Source organism: Vicugna pacos, chromosome 3 (assembly GCF_048564905.1).
Source record: "Vicugna pacos chromosome 3, VicPac4, whole genome shotgun sequence".
Lineage (NCBI taxonomy): Eukaryota > Metazoa > Chordata > Mammalia > Artiodactyla > Camelidae > Vicugna > Vicugna pacos.
The window spans coordinates 9,295,272-9,316,086 of record NC_132989.1 but is presented as its reverse complement, the minus strand read 5'-3'; the positions used below and the strand labels follow the sequence as shown (position 1 = coordinate 9,316,086).

General features: G+C 44.6%; 1 protein-coding gene and 1 long non-coding RNA gene across 4 annotated transcripts in view; one reads left to right on the top strand and one right to left on the bottom strand.

Annotated features, from left to right (window-relative positions):
- Window positions 1-20,815, bottom strand: part of TIMD4 (T cell immunoglobulin and mucin domain containing 4) — a 79,762-nt gene that overhangs the window by 4,166 nt on the left and 54,781 nt on the right. For 2 of the 3 annotated variants that reach the window (XM_031672707.2, XM_072953794.1), the window contains one exon: window positions 19,152-19,402. In XM_031672707.2, coding sequence (XP_031528567.2) covers window positions 19,294-19,402 — 109 coding nt within the window. In that variant the 3' untranslated portion in view covers window positions 19,152-19,293. Of the gene's footprint in view, window positions 1-16,574; window positions 16,635-17,720; window positions 17,805-19,138; window positions 19,403-20,815 lie in introns of those variants that run through there. The other variant, XM_006211882.4, reaches the window with a different exon arrangement.
- On the top strand, window positions 7,971-18,166 carry LOC140691076 (uncharacterized). The gene is made up of 5 exons (XR_012066538.1): window positions 7,971-8,188; window positions 9,712-10,290; window positions 12,609-12,775; window positions 17,256-17,367; window positions 17,551-18,166. It is a non-coding gene; the product is annotated as an uncharacterized lncRNA (long non-coding RNA).

The window sequence follows — 20,815 nt, the reverse complement described above, 5'->3', positions numbered from 1 at the left end:
AGGAAGGAGAAAGAGAAGAAAGTGTTTATATTTCCTGTGAGAGAACAGAATGCCACATCCTGAAACTGACATTTCAGTGGATGTATTTAATCTTTCAATCCCATCTTTTCTTTTTTATATAATTTAATTATGCACATTTGTTTTGATATGGTTTTATCTAAAGCTCATCTGCTATCTAATACTATCCCATAGGACCATCCCCATTTTATAGATGGGTAGAGTGAGGCATTAGGCAGCAGGCAAATGATCTAAATTTTCTGTAAGCCCCAGCAATGCATTCAGGATGTTTATCCAGCAAGAAAACTTGTCAGTCTACCAGGTAGCAAATGTTCATCAAGCATTTATTATAGGCCATGGATTACGTTAGCTGTACCACCGACTCTGTCAGTGGAATTTACAACTTAGTACAGAAAACCAAATTGAAACAAATAATGTGAATACTTGAAGAAAACAACTGTGCAAAATTCTGGGAAGAAATGATATCATAGGGGCATGTCATAAGGGTGGCTGACATGTTCCACAGTGTCAAGGAAAGCATCCTGGAGGACGGGAAATTTAAGCTGAGACATGAAATCTTTATTCATAACTGATAGTTGAGTTCAACGAAGGAAACACCCTGAGACTCCACTGAGTGCTCAGTGCAGTCTAGGCACTAAGAATGCAGAAATGAATGACAGCATGGCTCCACCCTCATGAAATTTACAGCACATTAGAGAAGGGAGACCGGAAAGCTATTTCAGCCGAATAGGCCAACGGTAAGGATGGACAGACTGCCGGGGTGGGTGGGCAGAGGGCGAGGCACACAGCCCAGTGACAGCTATCAAAATTAAGCTCCGTAAGGACAGCGGTCCTCTCTGCCTGCTCAACAACGGGACTCCAACACTGCCTGGCACATACTTGGTGCTCAGTAAGTGTTTGTTGACCGAGTCGCATCTGAGCTAAGATTGTGTAAGAGTTAATAAAGCAAGATGCGGAAGGCATTTTAGGTAGAAGAGCAACAAAGCTATGGAAACAGGGAAGAGGATGGCTCGCATCCAACTGGCAAGGGTCACTGAGGGTGTAAATGAGAAGCGGGGAGCGGCAGAGGTGGGACTGAGACGGACTCATGGAAGGTCTTCTGTTTCATGTTGGTAAGTCTCCCTTTAATTCCGTAAGCAGTGGGTAACCACAGAGATGTTTTAAGCAGGCTACGGTCCCGTTAGAAGGATAAGAGAACAGCCAAGATGCGATTATCATCTGACTCCAGGTCTGAAGTTCAGAGCTAGAAGAATGAAGGGAAAGAGACGGATTCCAGAAATGCCTAGGAGAGAGATCAAGAGGGTATGTGGGGCGAGAAAGAGATGGGAGGCTTAGATAACTCAAAATTCCCTTCTTGAGACACCATGCCATTGCCTCAACGGTCCCTGAAGACTGGGAAGAGCAGAAGCAGCGAGGCAGGGGGAGAAAGCGCATGAGCTCAAATTCAGAGTCACTGAGCTTAAGGTACCTGAGGGTCAGATGGGCAAACAGTATTTGCATAACAAGTGGCTGATGGATCTGAAACAGAATCAAACTTACCAAAAGGTTGGAGATGGAGATACTGATTGAGGAGACCCAGTATCCAGGGAGCAGACAGCATCCTCAGAATGTGTAAGAAACCCAAGGGCTGCATGTCCAGAGAGAGAGAGAGAGCAGCAGGAACCCCGAGAAACCCCAGCACGTAACAGGCAGGCAGAGGAGAAGGAGGAAGAAATGGGCAGAGGGCAGAAGGTGAGCGCAGCACCCCGGAGCCAGGCCCGGAGACTGTCCAGGAAGGATGCAAAGTCATGCGTCTAGTGAAACCTCCCATAGAAGCAGAACAGAAAGCCACACGTAGACCAGCCGAAGGTAACACCTATCTAGGCTAGAAATAACTGAAAAGGGTCACTTTTGCCCCCATGCTTCCTCGCACTCGAGGCAAAAGGAGGAATGTGATAGGTTCCTGGAGGCTCATAGTTTGGTACAAGAGAGCTTATTTGTTCGACAGGGGAAGGGATTTGCTGACTGCCCGGGAGCACACCCTCAGAGGGGAGACTCGGCTTGTGTTCATATCCTACAACGCAGTTCTGATGTTTTTCTCCCTGCCATTATCTCCTGGAGCTGGAAACTGCAGGCAAGTATTCACAGTTTCAACCCTGTTCTGTCAAAATTCTGTTGTATTACAATCATTTGTGATGGATAAGTCTGAAACGGAAACCGTCAAAGAGGAAAGCCAGCCTGGGGCAGTTTTGTCGTAGTTCATCTGTATTGGAGATTAGAATCGTCCAAGGGGAGAGACATCTTGTGAACACAAACACTGCTGAGTGATACCAAACAGGACTTTTTCTCCTCCTCCTCAAAATGCCAAAAGCCCAATGGAAGTGCTCACAAGGCTGCAGTGTTGTACACCAAACAGCAACAAGAAGCACACACTGATGGTGATTTTTCTTCCCAGTGAAAAACAGCGATGCTAACGGCTAGAGGGTGGGAGTTAGACAAGTTACGACTCTTGGTCGTCGTGTCGTCTGGGTTCTCCTGGGCCTCACATTTCCAAAGCCCTGAACTCTGCCATGAGCAAGTTCAGGCAAAGGCAAGGGCTGCTGAGCACTTGCACGAAAAGCAATTCTGTGAGAGGTGAAGCATTTCAATGATGATCTCCCCAGCCCCAAATCGTGTTCAATCAGAACCTCAGATTGTGACCTTATCTAGAAATAGGGTCTCTGCCAATGTAATTCGTTAAGGATCTTGAGATGAAATCATACAAGATTTTGGAGGGGCCCTAAATCCAATAGCTGGTATCTTCATAGGAAGAGAAGAGGACACAGAGACACACAGAGAGAAGTTTACAAGAAGACGGAGGCAGAGACTGGAGTGATGCTGCCATAAATTAAGGAATCCCTGCAGCACCAGAAGCTGGAAGAGGCAAGGAAGTATTTCCCTCTAGAGCCTTCAGAGAGAACATGCCTCTGCCGACACCTGGATCTCAGACTTCCAGCCTGAGAGCTGTGAAAGAATAAATTTCTGCCCCACTCCCTTTTTTTCTTTTTAAAATTTCTGTCCTTTGAAGCCACCTGGTTTGTGATACTTGTTACCGCAGCCCTGGGTAACCGATACAGGAATGAAAAGAAGTCGACATACGAAGAAAGTGAGTGGCCTTCAATGGGCGTGACCAGCCTAAGAGTCAGGAAATGGGCTCTGAGCTTATGTTTACTCTAAGAACAAATGGAATTGAAAGGCCTGGCGTTAAGCGCAAAAGAGCATCACTCCAGTATCATCTTATTACTAACATCCCATTGAACACTCAGTCCTCAGGAACAACTCTGCGGGTCAGACGCTACCCCATCCTGCCAGTGAAAAAACTGAGGTTCAGAGGGCTGAGGAATGACCTAGGGCAGACAGGTCATGGGTGGTGAAGCTGGGATGTGAACCTGTCTGACTGCTGTCGACACCTATGCTCTTAACAACTTTATTAGACTGGAGTTCAAGCATAATTGTACCAGGTAAATAGCACGTCCCACTGAGGCAAGAACGAATGTTCACTATAACGATTTGCACTGAATCTAGAAAACAAATAGTCCGGAGCAGAGGGTTCAGTGCTTACGCTGACTGTGCAAGTCAATCCATTAGGGATGGGGAAAATGAGAGCTTCCGTTTACATGTAATTAAATTGCATCCTTGAAATATTTATTTGGGAAATATAATGGACATACTAATACGGGGGTGTGTTTGAACAAATGATCAAGAAATGTTTTACTACTAATAATACATTGCTAATCTGGTCAAGAGAGGAAGAATGAGTCATGCGGAAACCATGGGAGGCAGAGTAATGACAGCCAAAAGTGTCCATGTCCCAACCTTCGGAATTTGTGATATGTTGCCTTACGTGGTGAGACTTCGCAGTGTGATTCAGGGAAGGATTTCGAATCGGGGGGATTATCCTGGGCTATCCAGAAGGGATCAAAGTCAGGATATGTGATGTGCAAGAAGAGGTCAGAGGAAAATGGAGATCTGAGGCTGCTACGTTGCGGCTGAAAGGTGGTGGAAGGGGTAAAAGGCCAAGGAAAGCAAGTGGCCCATAGAAGCTGGAAAAGGCAAGGAAATAGACTCTCCCCTAGAGAATTCAGAAGGCACGCAGCCCTGCCAACACCTTGACGTTAGGACTTCGGACCTCCAGAATAAGATCAATCTGTGTTGTTTCAAGCCACTACCATGCTGGTAAGTTGTCACAGCAGCAACAGAAAACTAACACAGAGACACCGGTCTCTAAGATCTTCCAAGACAATGGTGGCTCTGGGGACGGGCACCAGGGACAAAAGGAAGGTTGACTTTTTAGTGAAAAATGTTTTGTATGCTTTGTACTTTTGCCACGTGTGAGTATTATCCATCTTAAAATGAATTAAAGTATAACAACAACAATAAAAGAATCTTAACGTTAACCATGCTTTTCCCAGGTCCATGTACTGACCAACGCTTCTGATGAATACCAGATTTTCTTTACATTAAAAAAATACCAAAATGCGGACCCCTTGGTAGCTAGAGTTCTCACTGCAAATGAGTACATTGGCTTGCTGGTTTAATTTTAGGCTCTTGAGTTCTGGGTATGCATGGGTTCTCTGACAAAAGGGAATTCCTATAAAACTTAACCCCAGACCTCAGAGCACTGTCAGGCTGCCACACGGCCTCCCTCACATTTTACCACCACTAAGTATCTCACCCAGACTTCCTGTGACCTTGCGCAAGATGTTTCCTCTCTCTGAGCCACAGTTTATTCATCTGAAAATGCCAGTACTTCGCCAACTGAGCTCCTATGTCCTTTTCTGATCTTTTGATTGCTGGATAACTTGTTAGAAAGAATTTGAATCATCTGAGAAAATTATCATTCCATAGTAATTTTTTAAGGTATAAAGCTATCCCCTTAAAAAGGGAAAGAGTCCATAAATACTTACATGTATACACACACACACACACACACACACACACACACACACACACATTTCTTGTTCCCTAAAGAAAACGAAGAAGAAATACTAAAAGGCTAAATACATCTGACTTTGAGTGGAAATACTGTAGGCAATTAAATTTTATTCTTATTAGTACTTCTGTATAATTTCTAAATTTCCTCAAATATGACAATTTTAACTGTAGAATATTCTGTGTATCATGTGTTAATTACTGGAAACTCTGCAAGATGCCTCAGTCAAGGGCCAGCTGTTAGGGTGTGTGTCATTTCTCTGAAGCCAGGCCACAGTGATGCTCTAAGTGAAACTTTGAAGATAGCTGTCAAAAACTCATTAACCCACAGCCAAAGAAGGGCTTTTGTGGTGCTATGAGAAAAGTCACCTCTTTAGATCGGAGTACTGACATTTAAAGATGTAACAGGATATATAATATTAGTTATCTTAACAGGTCAAAAATGATTTGATTTTTTAAAATAATGAGGTCTGGTGAAGTCCAAGTAGAATTTGTAGACTCTTTAATTGTAGTGTGTCAATGCAAATGTCTTGATTTTGATAATATACTGTAATAATGTAAGATATTACCACTGGGGGAAGCTGGAGGAATGTATAGATGTCTCTCAACTATTTTTGCAAGTTTGTATGAGCCTAAAATTATTTCAAAACAAAAAGTTTTTTTTTTTTAAAAATGGTTTCAACACTAGCAGTTTCACACAATTCAATCTAATCCATGCATGATAGTAACCTTGCAGCAAAGACTTGTTGAACAGAAATGTGGAATGAATTTTAAAGCCAGTTTTAAAAGGAATAGAGAATGACTTTGTAAACAATTTGAAAATTTTTGTAAAAAATAATAAGAGATGTTACTCTGTTTTAAAGGGAAAAAAAAAAAACAGATCTGAGCGGATATAGCCCCAGCTGTTCCCAGTAATTATCTCTTCATCTTGATCATTTGGGGCAAGGGCTGGGGGAATGTTTGGAATATAAAGAACTTTGACTTTATAGTGTCTTAACTTTTTATGTCACAAGAGCATGGAGTTATTTTGGAACCTGAAAAATCAAGTTAACAAAAGTAAATGTTAACACTAAGGTACAAAAACACCATCTTTACCTTCTAAGGCCTTCTCGTCGAGTAAGGTAAGGGCTGATGTTCGGTGCACACTCTGGAAAATAAACCTAGCGAAATACACTCCCATCTGCCCTTTTGAAGGAATGTGTCCTGTTTCTGGACGGCGCAGATCAAGGGCCAACAGATCACAGCCTGAGGGCCAAATACAGCCTGAGGCCTGTTTTTGCACGGCCTGAGAGCCCAGAAGGGTTTTCATATTTTTAAGGTTGGGGGAAAAAAAATCAAAAGAAGAACAACTCATCACACACGAAAACTGCGGGCGATTCCTATTTCACTGTCCATCGTGACAGTTGCACTGAAGCACGAGGTACCACTTGCACCTGTGTCCTCTCCAGCTGCTCTTGTACCGTGGGGGCAGTGGGGCAGCTGTGACAGGGACAGCACACCTTGCGAGGCCTGAAAGATGTGCTATCGGCCCTTCACAGAAAGTCTGCTGACTACCAGTAAATCAGCCTCCTGGAGCAGGTACGATGCCTGCCCGTGGAGTCAGGGACTTAAATGTGTTATATCTGAGTACAATTTCAACCTTAAACCTTCAGAACGTCCTTCAGACCCTGGGGTTTGGGAAGACATCCTAAGGTGGCCGACTAGACCCCACTCTCTCATTCAAATGTGCTGTGTGTAATTCTGGAAGGGCACTGGATTTTTGGCTCAAAAAATCTTTTACAAATCCCTTTCAAATCTCACCCCTGTTTCCATCCCATTAGCAGAAATGTGCTTCAAAATTACTAGGGACTTCCTCTCGGAATCAGTTTATCGCGCACTACTGCAGCTCTGGCATAATGAACACTTCAAGTAAATTATTTCATTTAAGGCTTAGAAAACCCATGTTACCGATGTAAAAACGGAGGCCGGAAAAAATTTCAATCGCTCACCCAAGGTAACACAGACAGCAAAAGGAAATTTGAACCCAACTCTGAATGACTCAAAAGTCCTGATTGTAACCACTCTGAGAGAAAAGAAAAAGAGCATATTCAAATCCTATCTGAAAACATGAACTCTCTAACCATTGGGCTTCACGCCAGATGTCACCTGGAAACAAAAGCTCGATCTTCTCAGTGGGTACACTTTAAGACTCGTATTACATACGTTGACTCATCTCTGAATCATCATTCAGATGAGTAGAGACTCATGTGTATCTACTTTTAAAACAAATTTAGTTCTGAAATAAGTCAATTCAATGATACAATCTTCACACAATCCTACAGTTTTTAAAGTGACAACTTCAAGGCTACAGAGAAGTTTCTTTTCTTTCACTGGGTGCAGTTGGCTAATGCTGCCCCCTTCTGGATCACTTGTGGTATGGTCTTAAAAAAAAATCCAAAAGTCAACGAAAGGCACCAAAAATCAGTCTGAGTGTTTTAGATTTGAGAGATATTCGAAATTATCCTGACTCCTTTTTTTTTTAATAAAGAGAAAAACTAAAATATAGATTTCTTCACTCACACAAGGTTTCACAGTAATAAGTCAAAAAGGAAGTGACTAGAAGACACACTATCCGACCTTACCAGGCAGCACTCAGGCAGATCTGGAATTTCAAAACCCTTTTTGAAAACAGAAACACGCATTTATTGAATGCACATACTTCCTTTAAATTTTGGAGACCTCTGCACGTCTTTTAATATGTGGAATGATCAAAAAGAGAACTATGCACTTGAATAAATCAACCCACAGAGTGTTACATACATGAGTCGAGTGAATTAGCTCCAAGGGCAAAATTGAGTCCATTTTTTTTTTTTAATTTTGAAAGGAAACAGACCAAGTTGTGAAGGCACCCAAAGTGGTGCATAAAAAGGAGGCAACGCGGCGATAACTTCACACTTCACGCAGGCGAGGTCACAGAAGAGAATCAGAGATTCTGGAACACCATTATTTCAGAGTCACCCAGTTCCAGACTTGGCCTCAACCTCCCACTGCCTCCAAGGATGCGCCAGCGGCAAAAATCCCCTCATCTTTGTGAGAGCTTGGAGTTCACCCCTCAGGCTACTGCTCTCACGTGCCCATACCTCCGTCTCGGTGGAGCACAGACAAGCCCTCTCTGACTTCCCCACTGGACTCCTCTCTGAAGGGCAGTGCCTAGCACTGCTCTGCCCACAGCCGCCGACCAGTAAGTCTCGACTGAGGGAGGTGGCGAGGGGCACATTCCACCGAGAACCCTCTGGATGTCTAACGACAGCAGTAATAAATGGATACCGTCTAACAAGCACTTGCTATGTGTCAGGCACAGAATAAGCTCCTCTGCACGGGTGATTGCAGACTGTTCTGCCCTGGGTACCATTACTGTTCTCACCGCACAGGGGCGCTGCTGTGGCGGATGTCAGGAAACTGGCTCACGGGACAGAGCGAGGAAGGGAGAGCGCAAAGCCCAGAGCCAGAATTATCCACCCACGGAGCCCAGGCTCTTATCCTCTGCGCTCTGTGGCCTTTGGTCAATGTAGCAAGAGCTCACACACACTTGCTCTGAACAGACCACTGCCGGGAGGGGGAACGACCACGCTATGCCGCGGCACGATGGGAAGCGGTCCGGTCAGACTGCAGCGCTAGCCTCCCCCTACCCGCTGCCTAGGCGGGAGCGGTTTCCGGAAGGAGATCCTGACCTTTGTTATTTCTGTTAACGATGATGAGTGCAGTGGAAGCAGCTGAAAATGCACAAAGCCCTTCCACATTTATTAGCACATTCAAAATGTATTAATTATTTTATTTTGGGGGGAGGTAATGGGGTTTTTATTTATTTCCTTATTTTGAAAATTGAAGTATAGTCAGTTACAATGTGCCAATTTCTGGTGTGCAGCAGCATGTCCCAGCCATGCGTATGGAGGTCCTGGGGACTGAACCCGGGAGGAGGACCTCGTGCTTGCTAGGCACACGCCCTCCCACTGAGATACACCCTTCTCACTACTGCCACATTTGAACTTTGAAATGAATCTATGGGGCAAAGAAACTTGGGCCAAATTATTGGAAGGGGAGTAAACTGAAGCTCAGAGAGGTCCTATATCTTGCTCAAGGCTGCACAGCTAGTGATGGTTGCTGGTAAAACGACTGAACAATGATGTCTGATTGCAAATTCCACTTGTGTTCCCTTCTGCGGTACTGCAGGGCACCACAAGGGTCAGCGGTCCACAAGTGTGGGTAGGTTCTTGCCAAAGGGCATCAGTACCTTTGTTCATTCGTTCCCAGTGGGGAGAACAGACACTTCACCTCATCACAGAGCTCACTGAGGTTTATCCACTGATCTGAGCCTCCTGTGAAGCCAGGGGTCTCTCTCCACCACCTGACTTGGTGTCAGAGAGACATTTGGGTCTGCAGGGTGGTGGTCACCCAGCTTACCTGGTTGAGCACTCACGAGGACCCATCTTAGGGCCAGCTCCATGTTCAGCTTCCGTGGTGCCCGACTTTGCTTTCTCTGTTCACCCTGCCATGGCCATGCCTCTCTTAAAGCTTGGCGACTTTCTCTCATCTTATTTGGTTGACCTTTCTGAAGGTGAGCTGCTTGCTAGATGCTAGAATTACATGGATTCAATTCCAACTTTATTAATAAAAAAAATTTTTTTTGGTATGGTTGTTAGAATATAATGCTATTGTGAGAGAAACCATGAGAATCCACTTTTCATCCTTTTCCTTTATCCCTAGACTGCCGGGCTACCAGCTGATTCCAGCCTGTGAACAGCACTGGGCAAGAGAGATAAGATAAATCGGCTAATGCCTCACGAAAGATGTTGACTTTGAAATCAATTGCATCCAATTTCTTTCCTCCTAACAATGGCATTTGAGAGTGAAAATGAGCTTTACTTCATTCCCCTGCCTTCGTCCTGTTCCTTCTGCTGAACTTGTACTGAGAATGGCAATTCCTCTTCCAAGTTCTTTGTGCCCTTGATCACTTGAGGACCAGAGAGCACTGAGTTCCGGTGGGGCTTCACTCCATCTTCAGTTCAATAGTGCAGTGTAGGGGAAAGAGCTCTGATCCGGAAGCCAGAGGAGAGTCCTACCTAGGACCGACTTCCTCTCCTCTTGGAACTTTTTTTATGCCTCTGTGCCTCAGCTTCCATCCGTGTAGAATCAGGCGAGTGTACTACACTAGCAATTCCTAAGTGCCCTCTTGGGGCCAGGGCTGGGCTGGACTAGCTTCAAAAGAATCTCCTGCGAAAGTGTTAAACACACCATTTCTTGGACCCACCTCCAGAGGTCCTCGTTCTGCAAGTCTTGAATGGGGTAGGAACATCTGTGTTCTCACTAAGCTCCCTGTGGTTCCGGCCCACGGCTGGGTCTGGCACAGATAGACCGGCTGATGTCAGAGTTCTTGGTCCCCCAGTCTTCCCCCACATCCCTGGGCGGTCAGCATGAGCTCTGACTGCTCTCTACCTCCATTTATTTCTATCCTCACCCTTTTCTCTTATCTCCATTTCTAGACCAAACCCAAATTGCTCCGTTTCTGAGTTTGCCTCCCCTTCACCTATATCAGGACAAACCTTCTCTCTCTACCCTGATTCCTCTCTAAATATTCACCCTCCAACTCCTGGAAAGAATACCTAACATTATTCTCTAATAGCTGCCCATCTTTGGACTTCCAGGTGTCTACCACAGAACTAACACTGTTCCTTTAATGGTCCCCCCAGCCATGGTTCACAACCACCTTTCTAAGTGCCTCATCTTACTTGACTGGCCTTTAGAATTTCCTAATATTTAACGACACCCTCCATAACCTTTGCTCCGGGACCCCTTTCTACTTTTGCTGTCTCCCTCTCTGCCTCCTTAGCCAGCTTTTCTGCTTCCACTAGACCCTCTCCCCATGTAGCTGATCCTGTACGGAGGTGGGGGCGTCTGCATTTGCAAGCCTTCATCCCCATGTCATCTCACACAGTATCTTAGGCAATGCCACAGAGCTTCCATTACTCCCTCTGCTACAATAGAATAAAGTGTTTAAGAGCTCAGTTTTAAAAACCAAGAGACTGGAGTTCTCTGGCAAATTTCTTAACCTCTCCAAACCTCAGATTCTTCTCGATTGTAATGAATGTAGTGATAGAATCTTCCTCACAGATCGGGGTGATGGCTAACAGTGAGGTGAAGGCCCAGCATTGGCCTATGAAAAGCACTCTATAACACTCATTTATTATCAGAGACTCAACATTAGATGGATACCCCTGAACTCCCCCTTATGAGATAACATGTATAAAAGTGTTGGTATAGTGGCAAGTCCCCATCCAGCACTTACAGTGTGAATCGTCATAGTAATTATTGTTTGATCAGAGGGAGGTGCTCACCATCAAAGACACTGAGTCCCTACCGAGGTATTCATAAATCACCCCAGCCCCACATTTCCAACTGCCGCTTAGACGTTTCCCAGAGGCACTCCAAACTCAAGATCTCCCAAATAAATTTCAGTCTTCCTCCTGGGGTTCCTTTACCATCAGTGACCCCATCACATGGATCTAATCTCCCAGGTACAGAGAATCAATCATCCTTCATTCTTACTCCCGTCACCAAGTCCTCTCGGTTCGAATTCCTAAATGGTTTTGAGTCTGCTCCTTCTCTGTTGTTACTGCTGCCATCATTCTAGTCTAGACACTCATCTCCAGCCTGAATTATTGCAGGAGACTCCTGGGGAGCCTCTGTGCCTCCAGGCTTACTTGCCTCTAATACATCTTCCACACTCTCGCCAGAATGATTTTTCCTAAAGCAGAATTGAAAATATCATCCCCTACTCAAAAAGCATGAGTGGTCCTCGTGACCCTGGAATGAAATCTAAATTCTTCAGCCCATCAGTCAAGTCCTTTAAGAACCTTGGCCATTTCTAGCTTCCTGTCTCCTCTAAACTAGACTATTAAACAATCTCCAAAGATTTCAAGCTCTTATAAGAGGAAAGCCCCTAGCTTTGCTCATCTGTTCCCCCTACCTGTTCACCCTCTTCTGCTCAATGAAATGTTCTCATTCTTAAAGAACCAATTCAAAGATCACCGAGTGAAATCATCCCGGCCCTCCTTTCCAAGTTAGAGTCCATCTCTCCCTTCTTTGGGCCCTCCAGGGTAACTTATGCTTCTATCCCCAAACAAAGCTCACTGGATGATTGTTTGCTGTGCACAAGCCTGTCTATCCCACTGAAGTGTGACTCCTTTAAGAACAGAGGTCACAACTGACTCATGTTTATATGTTCTGGGCCATGCTCAGAGAAGCAACGAGATAAGCCACGTTTAATGCATGATAGATTTGAAGGGCCTTTACCAAATACCATGTTGCCTATTTCCATGTATCCAAGCCAAATGCCAATATGAAAATACACAACCCCATCTCCAAACACTTTTCTCCTTGAAAATCTTTTGATTTCATGGAAAGGCTAGCTTGCTCTGGACCTTGAAGCTTCGTAAAACAGAAAGAGACAGTAAGAGAACAAATGCTCCTAAAAGTACCCCCTTCCCACACCCCCGCCCCCCCTACCATCCTAACCCTGGGACCAAGGGAAAGCTACTATAAGAATTCTCAAGGAAAGGAAAATGTTACTATTACCAGAGCAATGTTCTTTTTTTTTTTTCCAGTTTTACTGGGTGGACAGCCACGTCCTCATGCATGTTTAGATGCATTAAATTTCAAACCATTCTACAGCTTGGACCTCATGCTTTTTGATGACTGTAATGATCCACCTAGAGGACTGAGAAAAAGTGAACCTGAGGAAATATGAAAATCTGCCCTCAGGACAGTTCTGGTGAGAGACAGGGGCTGCAGTCCTGGGACGAAGGTCAAGATTACCTGGGAGCAGAGCTGACTGGCCTGGTCTCAGAGGTCTTCCTAACTCACTACAAGCCTCTTGCAACTCGCTGGCCCTTTCCGGACCTCAGTTCCTCAACGTCTTCAGTTTCCCAGTTTTCCACAGAGAACCCCTCCCCAGGAGTTCATGGGCCCAAGTTGAAAAGCCCGGAAATCCAGGAGTGAGTCACAGCTTTCCCTCTGCCTCGCTGTGTGATCTTAGGAAAGTCACTCCACATCTCTGAGCTCCATTTCTAGGCAGGCTCAGAGTGGAGGTGAGGATTGGCTGCCCCAGTCTGGGCTTCTTCAGATGATGTCCACACACTTTAAAAGTAGACGAGGGCAGTGAAGCAGGAAATATACACTGGGAGGTGTCTTATCAAATAAATAATACAAACCAGGAAGCTCTTGCATAGCAAACTCAACTACGGCTCTTTTGCAGGCATAACGTGATTTCCAAGCCTAAATTATAGCGCGGAGCCTCCCAAGATTGAGTGAACTGAGAAGGACAGAACAACTTGGAGGCATCAGAAGATTAAAGATGTCCACTCACAGGAATAAAACCAATAACCCAGAGTTCTGTAGAGTCATGGAAAAAGGAGTCCGTGAAAAGTTTTCAGAATGTCGGATTTACTCTAATAGTGGATAGAGAAGGACTGTGGGGAGATATTTTAAAAAGCTTTCGTAACTTCCCCAAGTTTGTAATTTTGTCACTCGTTGCCTGTTTCCTGGGTGGGATTTTTTTTAAACTACTAGTTTAACTATTAGTTTAAACTACTAGTAGTTAAAAAAAATCACACACAAAAGAGAAAAGGTGGTCAATATCACTAAACATCAGGGAAACACAATGACATATCACCTCGCGCCTGCTAGAATGGCTACCATGAAAAAGACAAGTTACAGCAAGTGCTGGTGAGGACGTGGAGAAAAGGGAAGCTTGGGCACTGTTGATGAGACTGTACATTGGTGCAGTTACTATGAAAAACAGGATGGAGGTTCTTCAAAAACTTAAAAATAGAGCTACCATAGGATCCAGCAATTCCACTCCTGCGTATATATGTAAAGAAGATGAAATTATCATCTCAAAAAGATATCTTCACCTGCATGTTCACTGCAGTATTATTCACAATAGCCAAGATATGGAAGCAAACTAAACATACTTTGATGTATGAATGGATACAGAAAATGTGGCATATTTATACACGTATAATGGAATATTATTATTCAATCATAAAAAAGAAAGAAACCCTGCCATTTGGAACAACATGGATGGGCCTTGACAGCCTTATGCTGAGGGTAATAACTCAGATAGAGAAAAGACAAATACTGCATGGTCTCACTTATATGTGGACATCAAATTCATAGAAACAGGAGAATGGTGGTTGCCAGGGACAGAGGGGTGGAAGAAATGGGGAGATGTTGGTCTGAGGGTACAAACTTCCAGTTGTAAGAATAGGTTCTGGGAAACCTAATGTACAACATGTTGACTGCTTAACAGCAACAAAAAACCCCATACAACCAAATAGCAAGTCAGTTGGGAGCTGGCAGGTGTGGCCTCTTGCTCCCCTGCGGACCTGGCCTGAGAGAGAGTGAGTAGAAAGGGAGAGACATGCAGAGACACGCAGATGAGAGGGAACTGGAATCCGTCATGAGGACTGTCATTTACCAGCCAGTAATCATGTACCAGGCCTTTTATCATGTATTTCCTCACTCAGCAGCCCTAGGAGATATGTACGGCCATTATGTCCACTGTACATTTGGAGGAAACTGAGATTTAGAAAAGGACAGAACAAGAGCCTGAGATTCTAAAACCAAAGCAAAAGAAAACAAAACCAAAAAGCCAAAAAACAAAAACACAGCATAAAATGGTGGGGCTGCATCTCTCACTCTCTAATCCACTGCCACCCAGAAGACTGTGAGAAGAAAGGACTGGAAATAAAGGATTTGGGATATTACTATGGCAGTAAAACTGAGGCCGAGGCATAATCGGCAGAGGACTTAATCCCAGGCCACCTGATTATATTTAGGAAATGACGTAGTGACAGGGCTCTCTTCGCCCTGGTTTCAGAGTCCCTGCCCAGGACAGAGAATGTGTCTTTGGGGAGAAATTTGGGGCCATTTCACACACTCCTGCAGCCAAGCAAGAAATGAAATTAATCTCAGGCTGGATGCAGTGATTTGAGTTCTTAGCTACCTGCAGGGGTAAGAGTTCATATTTCCTGAACAGACTGCCTTTAGCTGAGGGCAGAACCTATGAGAATTTTTACTGTTGTTATGGTTGCTTGAACATACGTATATTCATTGTCACATTATTTTTCGCTGTGAGCCACCACAGGATCTTGTGTGCATTTCCCTGTGCTTCACATTATAATCTTGTTTATCTATTCCACTATCCTTTATCACTTTTCTACTTGCTACCGTCTCTTCTGTCAGAAGACAGCCCCCTACCCTCACCCCAACCCATGACAAAGAAGGTTTGGGTCTTTGGCACCTGGTTATCAACCTGTAGTCCAGATTTCCCGTCTTCCCGCTGTAGGAGTTCAGGCATGCCAGAGCTTCTCAAAGTTAGCTCACCCTTGCATTTCATCTTGATTTACAGTCTTCATCCAAAACCTACCCCCTTCCACTCACTCTTGTCTGCCCCTCCAATTCCATCTTCCGAGCCTTTGTCCGTGATGTTACATTGCCTCCTCCTCAGAGGTAAAGGATGGTTGTTTTCTGACTAATAAACAGACAGACACCCTAACTCTTTGGTAATCAGACCAACAAACAAACGAGATGACGTTCTCTCCTCAGGAGATTGAAAAGAATTAAACAAATGATCCTATGGAGTGTAGGGAGGATACCGGAAAACAGATACTCGGGGGGTGGGGGGCAGGGAGTGGGTTTCCGAAGGACAATTTGGTAATAGCTATTAAGTTTAAAAGCCCACATTTCTTTCAGCCTAGCATTTCTCCTTCTTGGTCAGCACCCTAGCTAGAGAAACACTTGCATAAACACTTAATGAGGCCCTTGCCTGCAAGGATGTTCACTGCAGACTGGAACAACCTAAATGCCCCTCAGTGGGCAGTGGACACTCTAAGTACCCAGGGTATAAAACAATGTAACAGCAATTTAACATAGTGATGCAGATCTACATGGACCACAAAACAAAGTGGCCCGATGCATACTGTTAGGCAAGTGAAAATGCAGAAGGCTACACACAGTAAGATAGCATTTAAAAAAAATCCATACACAAAACAAAATTGTATATTTCTGTATCTACACCCACACATAAGGGAATAGGAAAAGTTCTAAAGGATGATCATCTTCAACTAACATCAGTGATTAATTCAGAGGAGGAACTGGGATTAAAGACAGGGAGTCAGAGAGAATGTTATTTCTACTTAAAAAAACCCATATCCCTAACAAAAATAGACGAGTGGAATATTGGCGTGATTTAAAATACAGCAGTAATATTTTGAAAAATGAATGGGTGACTTTCCTCCTAGGGTTCCTAGTTTCAGGTCGGAAGTGACTGAGGAAGAAGGTGGGGGGAGGGGTCCCAACAGAGGGGTTTCAGAAACGGGGCAGAGAAGGGAGGGAGTCAGCTTTGATGCTTTGATCATGTTTCACTTTCATCTCAGCTTGTGGGAGGCTGCAGGATGTGACCACAGTGGGACCAAAATAGCAGCATCCCAAGACAAGCCTGCGGCGGCGGATGACAGACTGTTCCCACGGCCAAAGACAAACCACTCGCAGGCACACAGCCCCCTTACCTCTTGGCTGAGAAGTCACTGACTCACTCATGTCCCACAAAGTTGACTGGACTACCCAACCTTCGGATGTTGGAAAAAACAAAGGAAAGGAAAAAACAAACATAAGTAGGTGCCTGTCTTCCTATTTGATGGGCCCCATTGTCCCCCTAAACTGACTTCTGTCATAAAAAGAAAAAACAGGAGAGCTAATGTTCACTGAGCATTTAGTACACTCCTGACATTGTTCTAAGTGATCTATGTGCATTCTCTCATTAATCCTGAGGAAGAGACACGGGATAGGTGTTTTATTATTCTCATTTGACCAGTGAGGCAGCGAAGGCCCAGAGAGATTAAGTAACTTTCCCAAAGTCACACAGCAGGTAAGAGGCACGGTTTGTACCCACGCAGTGTGAACACACACATGAACCACCCTCCTACCCTGCCTCCCCTTGTCTTACTATCACAAGCATTGATTTCTTTACCCCATAGATGTCTTTTTCCCTCTGTCTGATTATAAGCCCCATTAAGGTAACAGCTACCATTTGCCTGCTTAGTAAAATGCCAGGCATGAATCTAAGTTCCTTATATGCATGAAGTTACACAACCAGCCAGAGACCCCCGGGGAAAGTAGCACAACGGGCAGTCAAGCCCAGGCAGTCCCCTATGGCTCCTCCGAGGCTGTGAATCATATCTTATTTTCAGGGAATTCTCTGCCCCCGGGCCCTTGTAAATACCTTAAGAAGTCTGGCTGGATGGATGAAAGCACAATTGAATGAAAGAATTCTCCCTCCCCTACAAAGAGCCAATAAGTTAAGTGAGTACTCCCCTCGGGGCTTTCAACAAAGAAGACCCGTATGCTTGGAACTAGGGTGAGATGGTGGAGCGTGGCCAAGCACAGGGTGGGAAGGCAGATATTCTAGAGACGTGCTACCAGGGAGCACTGCCTGAATGCATCAAGGTCATGGGTCTTCTCTGTCTGTCTGTCTCAAATCTATAGGGACAAATGAGTCATCAGTGTGTTCTTGACACCAGTTTGTCCCAGGCGGGCATCATGGTGCACAGGATCCAACAGTCATCTCTAGTCATCGGATTCAGTGATGCTCTATTCAGTGTTCCTCCTCAATCTAAGGGGCGAGGAAAGAAAAACAGAGAGCCGGGGCCACATACCTTTGGCTGTGAATAAAGCAGTGTCTCCAGAAGTCTCCTCAGTGCTTCTCTGAGAGGTGCTAGAGGGAAGGACAGTTTCAGACTCTGGAAGAGAAAAAAAGTTTGATAAAAAGCAGCAAAAAATAAGTGTGCTAAGTGGTGGGATTCAGGGCTATTTTTATAGTGGTCTGTGCTTTTCTATAACTATTTCAGGTTTTCTTCAAGGATTGCAAGTCTTTCTTAGAATCTAGGGAAAAAAAGACAAATGTTTTCTAAGATGATTATTTTAAAGGCCAAAGGAAAAAAAGTACGTATAAAAATAGACTTAGGGTTCACGGACTTCAGGTGACTACTCAGAGTATAACAGAATTAGCCAACTCAATACTGTAAAGTTTAAATTAGCCCAGACCTTATTAAGGCAGCTGAAATGCCTCAGCTTTCAAGCTATCTCATGACCGTTTTCTCATATTCTTATCTCAAAATCAGAGGTGGACACGTGGTGGGAGCTTTGATAAGCCCTTATATGGAGCTAGTAATTCAGTGAGAAGTCCAAGATGCAGGATCAGGAAGGATTCAGGAGGGAGGGAGGGAGGGAGGGAGGGAGGAGAAGAAGGAAAGGAAGAAAGGGAGACCTAATTCATCATCAAGGGGAGTTTTAAGGCATCTGGTGGACTTTCCTCAACCAATTTCTAATGCTCAAGTCAAGACTTAAGCCCTGGCAGGATGGAACTGGAGTCTGACCCAGGGTGACATTTCCTTGTTCTTCAATAAGCGTCTCCAAGACTCCTGGGAAGTCAACTGGAGAACCCAAAATGCTGACCCTTCAAAAGCAGAAAGGGAAAAAACAGCAACACAAAAGGAAACTGTAAGACAACAAAAAGGAACAATTTAGTGAAACCACACACACACACACACACACAGTTATGGGCTGAATTTTGTCCCCCTGCAGACTTGTATCTTGAAGCCTCAACCCCCAGTAGCTCTGAATGTGACTGTATCTGGTGTAGAGCCTTTAAAGAGGTAATTAAAGTAAAATGACGTTATATGGATGGGCCCTGATCCACTCCGACTAGTGTCCTTATAAAAAGCTAGGACACAGACACACACAGAGGGAAGACCATGAGAAGACACGGGGAGAGGACAGCCATCTACAAGCCAAGGACAAAGGCCTCAGAAGAAACCAACCCTGTTGGTACCTTGATCTCAGACTTCTAGCCTCCAGATTTGGGAGAGAGTAAACTTCTGTTGTTTAAAGCCACCCCATCTGTGGTATTTATTATGACAGCCCTAGCAAACTAACACACAGACACAGACACAGACGCACACCGACCGCAGAGCAAATTGCTGGGCTGCCCCATTCAGTAGGAGAGCCCTCTTCCCAGGGATCTAAGCTACAGGTGACCAGCAGAAGGGATAGAATGGCCAGGTGACCCAGGTACCTGCAGTGAGGACGGGCCCTTCGGTGGGAGGCTCAGGGGTCAGAAGAACCGTGTCTTCCTCAGGAAGGGAGTTCAGTGTTGTTGGAGGACACGTGGTTGCCACTGTTGTGAGGGCAGTGGTGGTTGCTGTCTGAGGTGGTTCCCTGGCTGTGACCTCAGGTGTAGTCATGACTGTTGTTGGAAGCACAGCTAGGGTTGTCATCACAGGAGTGGTGGTGGTGGTGGTTGGGCGGCGGGTGGTTGTTGCACGCATGGTGGGGGGAGCTGCAACCAACAGAAGACACATCTGGTACCAAGCGGAGATGGAGGAAGAGGGAAACAATACAAATACAGCTGGCATCCGCCTGTGTCTCTGTGTTTCTGCTGCCTTCACCTGGTCCACGCACCTGCTCCACTGTCTTGCCTATGAAAACTGAGTTTCCTAGCTCTAGTCTTGGCCTTTGTGATCTGTTCTTTACACTGTGGCTAGAGTACTTATTTTAATGACAAAACTAATTACATCAGTCCCCTACTTAAAACTTTTTTTTTTACTGGGTCCTCCTTGCCCTTGAGATCAAGACCCAGCCCCCGACCTCACCCACAAGGCGCCACCTGGTCTGGCTCTTTCCTTCCAATCTCAGGTCTTAGTCTACTCTTCTCATTGTCCCCCAGCCCACTGGCCTTTCTTCTGTTCCTTGACCGAGTTAGTGACCTTCCAGCTGGAGGAACTCGGTACCTACTGTTCCCTACATCTCTCTCTGTGTTAGACTAACTTCCACTTAACCCTCAAGTCTCAGCTGAAAGGACATTTCTGCAAGGAGGTCATCCATGTTCTAGAATAACAACTTTTTTTGCCCTCTCATACTTCACCTTCACAGTATTTGTTGCATTTCCTAACGACACATCTCTTTCTTGATCATTCTTTAATGTCTGCTTCTCCTAGTATGCTGAAAGCTCCATGAGGAGAAAGCTGCTACTCATTTTGTTCTCAGCTACAAATCTAATAACTACCACAGTGTCCGCATGTAGCAGGTGCAGAAACATTGCATGAGTGAGTAAATGGACGATCGCATCAAAAGGGACCCCAAACGTAACATTCCAATCATGCAAGGTGAGTGAGCGCTAGAGATTGGCTGCACTCATTGTACCCCTAGTTAACAACAGTATATTGCACACTTGAAAATTTGTGATTCAGGCAGAACTCATGCTAGTTAAAATAAATAAAATTATATCTACAATAAAATTAAATTAAAATCTAAAAAAACAAAAAAAAAAACAAGCCCAAAGAAGGCAACATAGGGTGAAAGTATAGCCTCTTTCGGATATTAAAGATTGGTTCACGTCACCACTCACCCCGTCAACATTTGAATTTGGGTTCATTCGCCGTAGTTATTCTACAGATACAACCCTCTCTGAAATTGCCAACTTTCCATTAACTTTAATGGATCAGAAAGGCACCATTAGTTTCCAGTGAACTTAGACGTGACCTCACAGAGTATTGAGGTCAACCAGTATTTTATAAAATAGCTGGTTATATCAGGCTTGAAAAGTGAAGACTTGGATTGGCATCATTTGACTTCAACAAATCCAAATAACACCTTCTATCTTACAAAGTGGCTCTGAGAGACTCATACACCAATGCTTATGAAAATTCTCTAATGGGAAGCATCCACATCAGTTGTTCTCCAATTTTAGAGA